Here is a 5,892-nt window from a genome sequence, read left to right as displayed (position 1 = left end):
CAATAATTGGTATTGGACTGAAATATTCTATGTTTGAGATCCGTTTGTACGATGTGCATAGATATATGTATATATCCAAGTCGATTCAAAACGTCGTTCAGGCCGATGTTGTTTTAATTGAAAGTTGAGTTATCTGTACATTTTGAGTTAATGGATTACGTATTTGCATCAGTTTATTTATTATGAATTCTTTGGCTTACAAGTCTAAGTTATATATTAATAAAAACATATAGCAGCGCAGGGCTTGGCCCTTTACTATGATGTAACAATAATTATTTAATAACAGACACATTTAGATGTTCATTTAATCTATCCGATTACGCGTACAACGACCGGCGAAATATACCGTTTTTATCGAGTTCATCGGCAGGCGTAAACTTTTTGAGTCGAGTTGCTTCGTAGATTTAGATTCAGATTCTAAAAAAGCAAGGCAAAATCGCTAAATCGGACGAAAGAAAAATATGGCAACGACGATTAATTGGCGTGAAACGCCGGTTAGCTCGGGGCTCGAGCGTGCGACATCTGGAAAGATCTGGCGTCCGCAGGCCGACCGAGCCAAAGCTGCGTATGCATATACGACGGCCGGCATTACTCGGCAAACGAAACTGCGTCGCATGGGCTTGAGCTCCACTGAAATCCATTGGCTTACCGTGCGTAGCTGCTTTATGGGCTGTGCCAGCAGCTAAGGCTGCGTCCTCGCGCTTGGGCGCCTCCACTGCCGTGTATCGATTATTAATTATCGATGTAATGGCTTGGTAATTGGCCGCCCATGCTCAGCCGTACGGCCTGCTGCGTGTGTATTATGGTATAGCCGTAGCTCCAGCTAGTAATTGCGAGTTGTTTTTCCGCCCGAGCACCGCGGTTTAGATGCATTTCAAGTGTCACTCGGTTTCGATTAAATTTAACGCTGTGTTGACTTTCAAGGGCAACTCGTATATTTTCAAAGCTCCGCAAGAATTGATGCATCCATCGAAATTTATTTTTCGACCTGCTTCGACCTTCAGAACTCAAATTTCATACCAAGTTAACTTTAGCTACTTATATCTTTCATTAAATTATGAAAAAAATGCGAGTAAGCTCGCAGTTTGAACATTCCGTAAAAGTGTTATGCCACTTTTTAATGCCCATGGAAATGCTCGTATGATTCTATGCGTGCCGAATTTGGCATTGCAAAGTCACCAAGTCCAATCCGAAACGAGCACGCGCGAAAATTCGCAGAAGCTTTCCGGCTAATTCGCTAATTCCTCGTCAATGAAGCTTGGCTAATGCGATTTCAGCTCAATGGAATTCCATCGCGCCGATATGTGGTTTTAATGCTATTGTTTGCGGATTTACACGTGTACCGCGATACACCGCCGCGCGCGCAAACTCAACCGCCCAACAAAGTTTTCTTTTTTTACGAAAACCAATGGAAAAAGCGATGGGCGAGCTTGGGCGATAAGAGTTATTTATGCGTATCTGGCAGATTCGATTATTTCCATGACACGATCGTGAAGCAGAGTTTTGATATTCCTACCCCACACGAAGTCGAGGTGAGTAAAATTATCATGCGGCACACTCTCGACGTGTGCATTATTCAGTCTTGTCACCAAGTCGAATGAGTCCTACAAATTCGTGATAATTTCGGATTACTCATCACTTGCCAATCATTAGTGGCTGATCTATAATAAAATCATACGTACCTCTGGTGGTGCGACAGCGTCAGCCTTTCCATATATCAGGTAGACAGGTACGTCAATATTTTTCAAGTTATATTCTGGAGGCGACGGCTGCCCATAATGAAGTAAATTTTGAATGTAACCTTTGTCGTATTTTTGCAATTTGCCTAAAAATTTAATCGCTTGATCAATTTCTTTCTCATTAATTTCAATAATAATTAATTGTTAAGTGTTCGACACGTCAGCTGACATTTATTTTCTTCGTATCATTTTACATGTATATCGTTTCTCGTTAGTTAAATTGCCGATTTTACTAGTCCAAACTTTCAAAGTATTTTATTTTCAATTCATTAAATAAATACTAACTATCGGAAAAAGACAAGTCTAATGATAGCAGTTACATCAATCGAATATATTAGATTATTAAGTATAAAATGAACGAAAACTACTTTATACCTGCGACGATATTTTGGTAAAAATGAGATAAAGTTCGTGTGGACACTCCTGCGGGAAAATAAGCAAGTCCATCGGTTAGGAGATCCTGTAAAAGAAAGTTAATTGTAATAGTCAAGATAAAAATAAAAACAAAAAAATAATAGACTAGCTAGAAAATTATGCTGATCATTACTTATGAAATGATGAGCATGATTTTCAAAAATACCGTGCCGTCAAGTTCATGCGTCTACTGAAAGAGAATGAAAATAACTAATTAAAATGCGTATAACGAGCTGCAAAATAAAACGTATCTTACAACATCCAAAAGATCAGCATTGTTGCCACTTATGAAGTGAGTGATGGTCTTGCAGATAGCCTGCAGTAAGGTGCCGTCGCGACAGCTGCTGTTGGTCACTCTGGCGGTGATAAGCATCTGTGGTAACACTTCGCTCATACCAAGAGCTATCAGTAAAGCCTACAATCAAATCCATTCTACACTTTTTACGAATTCTAGTCTCTCACATTCCGGTGGAGTTATGTAAATATATTAATCGTTGATTTCGAAAAATCGATTGACATTTATGTCACACCAATGAATATGGATACTTGAAAGAATCTGGATGAGCGTGCAACAAGAAGTATTGTGAGCGGTTGTCAATGTGGCCGTCGGCTTTTTTGTGTATGACAATAAACTTGGATTGTAATACGCAACTCTGTGCAAAAAATCCATTGGTTAGAAGCTACAGATGGATAATCACCCTGACGTATTGCCCATTGAACATGAAGTATCTCATGAGATTCCTGGGTTTCTTCCAGTAACCGATAGGCGCAAGATTGACGACAAGCCGAATCTTTTGATTGTATTCTGGCTTCGACGATAACAGTATCAGACCGACAGTCGTGCCCATCGAGTGCGCTACATAGATTACGCTCTTCTGCTTGGTTTCGTACAGAATAAAGTCGATGGTTTTGCTGACGTCGCGCAAAGCGATTTCCTCGAAGCTGTACACAACGCCATTTCATTCGTTATCACGACTATGTATGATTACGACGGGCAATCGAGTTTACCTGAATTCCCAAAAAATTGGAGTTTCAGGTGATAGACGAACGTGGGATCTGGAGTATGTGTTGCCTCGACCATTGCCCAACCAGACATCGTAACCGGCGTCGGCCAGTAGAAATGCTGTAAATTCATTTCAATTTGCCTATTCGAATAACTAAACATCGTAATTTAATTTTCAATATGTTCATCATGCTTCCTTCTCGAAGCTATTGTAGTATTTAGTCTGTGATTTTCAAGTGAAATTTATATTCAACAAAGTTAATATACCGAGAATCCTTTTTTTTATATAAATGACATTGAAGAAACAACTTGAGGAATTTTTTTTGGGCTAAAATAATAAAATAAATGTGTACATGTTCTGTAATAACTTGTTACTTTGATATTATCCTTTAGGCGCCGAAGCATTTCTTGAGGATGTTTGATTATAAAATTAATTTGTATCATAAATCGAAGGGTTACCTAAGTCTTTCTCCGGTCCACCTATGACGAACATATCGGAAGAAGCGAGAATGCCATGTTGAATATAAACTACAGGTTTACCTGGGGCTTTTGGTTGCGTTGGACTACCTGGGATACGATGAGCTTTCAATTTGTAGCCATCATCCGTCAGTACTTCATACTCTTCTGCCGGATAGCCGTGTCGTCTCACCAAACTAAGCTGCACAATTTTTTTAATAATAAACGTTCAAGCCCACTGAATTCAATATCGAAATTCTCAAATCAAAACAATACAGCCTTGGAAAATCTACAGATGAGACGAGGCCCCGCGTTGCCGGTCTTTGTCATCAAATTCTGACCATTTTAATTTTTTTTTAATTACATATTCAAGTTGTACATTAAATAGAAGTCGTATAAATAATTTGTAATAAAAAACTCGATAGATGATAAGTTATTTTATAAATGATATACGAAGAAAGTTGAGTTTTCGTCGTAAAATAACATGTTAATGAATTACTTTATCTTTACGATTTCATTACGCACAGGACAATGGTTATACCAATATAATTTTACTATGCTATATGATTTGTTTGCATACGATACAAACCAATGGTTATGCTAGAATTATATTATAATACAATAATTAATATACGAAAAGGAAAAGATTTTATAGCATTGCGTGACTCAAGTTCGCACTTATGCAACGCCTCTCCGTGACTTAACAGTTCATAACGGCACAATGAGGTTGTAACCCCCGAGCGCACGGTGCCACTATGAACTATTAGGTCACGGAAAGACGAACCGTAAGTGCAAATTTAAGGACAAACGATACACGTGCCGTAAGGGACACTCGAAATCATGGCGTTAACCACCCTTACTGTGCTCGGGCGTTAAATCGTCGTGCCATTAAGTTTCACTTACGGTACTAGTAACGTTGTCGAATTTTACACCTATCTTTAAAAAATGATGAGTTACTGGCATCCAGCGTTGTGATTGGTTGATATGAAAAAAAACGCGAAATTTAGAATCTTCGTACACCTTGAAATAGCTGTATTATAAATCTAAAAATATGAGAGATTATCTCTTAAAATTACGCTGAAATAATTAGTACAAATCGATAACTTGATTATTATCTGTGAAGTTAATAACGTCGTTTCGAAATGTAATTAGAAGAGAGAAAAAGTGAATGGAATAAAATTATAATTAATACTAATATAACTATACTAAATATATATACTAATATACTAATATATATTATATTAGTATTAGTAATAAAATGTTTTACTAATACTAATATAACACGTGGAAAATTACTGACATTAAGTAAATTTATTATTGTATGATTCACACCGTGTAATAAATAACAAAAAAGCAAGCTAAATAACGTTAATTAATTTAGAATTTTAGAATATTCTATAAAGTATTAGTAATTTTTCCTTGTAATATTATGCTACACGAACATTTAAATATATGTATATTTCCAATTTGCAAGAATAAAAAAAAATTTCATAAATAATTCGTGTGTATGTGTTTTATAATTTTTAACACTCGCAATTAGTTAAAAAATTGAGATAAAGTAATTTACAGGAGTACATTTTAAAGCTATTTAGTTCTACTTTACAATGTTACGAACGTTGTTGAAATTACAATTCACATATTTTATTGTTTATAACAATAGATTGACTGCATTGTACAAACTATGTCATCCAAAAATAAATTTTCACATGTCAACTTGAAAAAATCAAATAAAAATTGCATTGCACTATAGCTCCATTGTTGCAGATTCACACACATTTTCTTGAGTATACTCACAAAATCAGGAAGTGGTAAATATCCATTCAAACTCCTCGGATTCGAGCGACTTCTCTCGCGTAAAACACTCATCGGTAAAAAATCCAGAAACGTTGCAGCTGTTTGCCTTAGGCACAATAGCAAAACAATCGTGAACGTGACTTTGATCATTACTATGATTTCGTCCGAACAGCATGTGTTCCAAAATGATACTGATGAAAAGTGAATCCGCGCGGCGAATTAGTTCTTATCTCCGGATGAATTCTTATGTTACATCTCCACTCATATTTATTTAAATGATCGATGTATCTTTATTTTTCTACGTGAGATTCTTGTAGCTTATCTTAACTTCATTTGTAATGGAAATTTAAGAGCTGTGTCATTGAACGGCTGTAGAGATCGACGTTTTTATTACACGAGCGATATTCATATTTTATTTGACCTTGTCTGATTACGTCGAAATACACAAAAAATTATTTCAAAATAAAGAAGACAAATTAATCATAG

The 5,892-nt window shown here is 36.3% G+C and overlaps 1 protein-coding gene across 1 annotated transcript; it reads right to left on the bottom strand.

The window, feature by feature from the left end:
* Positions 1 to 214: 214 nt before the first annotated feature.
* On the bottom strand, positions 215 to 5,556 carry LOC131666632 (lipase 3-like). The gene is made up of 8 exons (XM_058939468.1): positions 5,407 to 5,556; positions 3,616 to 3,814; positions 3,162 to 3,276; positions 2,852 to 3,095; positions 2,377 to 2,568; positions 2,115 to 2,199; positions 1,683 to 1,825; positions 215 to 1,604 (listed from the first exon to the last, which is right to left on the bottom strand). Exons 1-8 carry the CDS (start codon positions 5,554 to 5,556, stop codon positions 1,449 to 1,451), a joined length of 1,284 nt encoding a protein of 427 aa, XP_058795451.1. The 3' UTR covers positions 215 to 1,448.
* Between the last annotated feature and the right edge of the window lie 336 nt (positions 5,557 to 5,892).

Source organism: Phymastichus coffea, unplaced genomic scaffold (genome assembly GCF_024137745.1).
Source record: "Phymastichus coffea isolate CEN01 unplaced genomic scaffold, Cenicafe_Pcof_1.1 PCOF00059, whole genome shotgun sequence".
NCBI lineage: Eukaryota > Metazoa > Arthropoda > Insecta > Hymenoptera > Eulophidae > Phymastichus > Phymastichus coffea.
This window is presented reverse-complemented; position numbering and strand designations above follow the sequence as displayed.

Coding starts and splice junctions, on each gene's coding strand:
- LOC131666632 (XM_058939468.1), bottom strand. CDS start 5,556: ATGATCAAAGTCACGTTCACGATTGTTTTGCTATTGTGCCTAAGGCAA. Junction 3,096..3,161: donor CCAATTTTTTGGGAATTCAG/GTAAACTCGATT, acceptor CGTTGTGTACAG/CTTCGAGGAAATCGCTTTGC. Junction 1,826..2,114: donor TTACCAAAATATCGTCGCAG/GTATAAAGTAGT, acceptor TTAAATTTTTAG/GCAAATTGCAAAAATACGAC.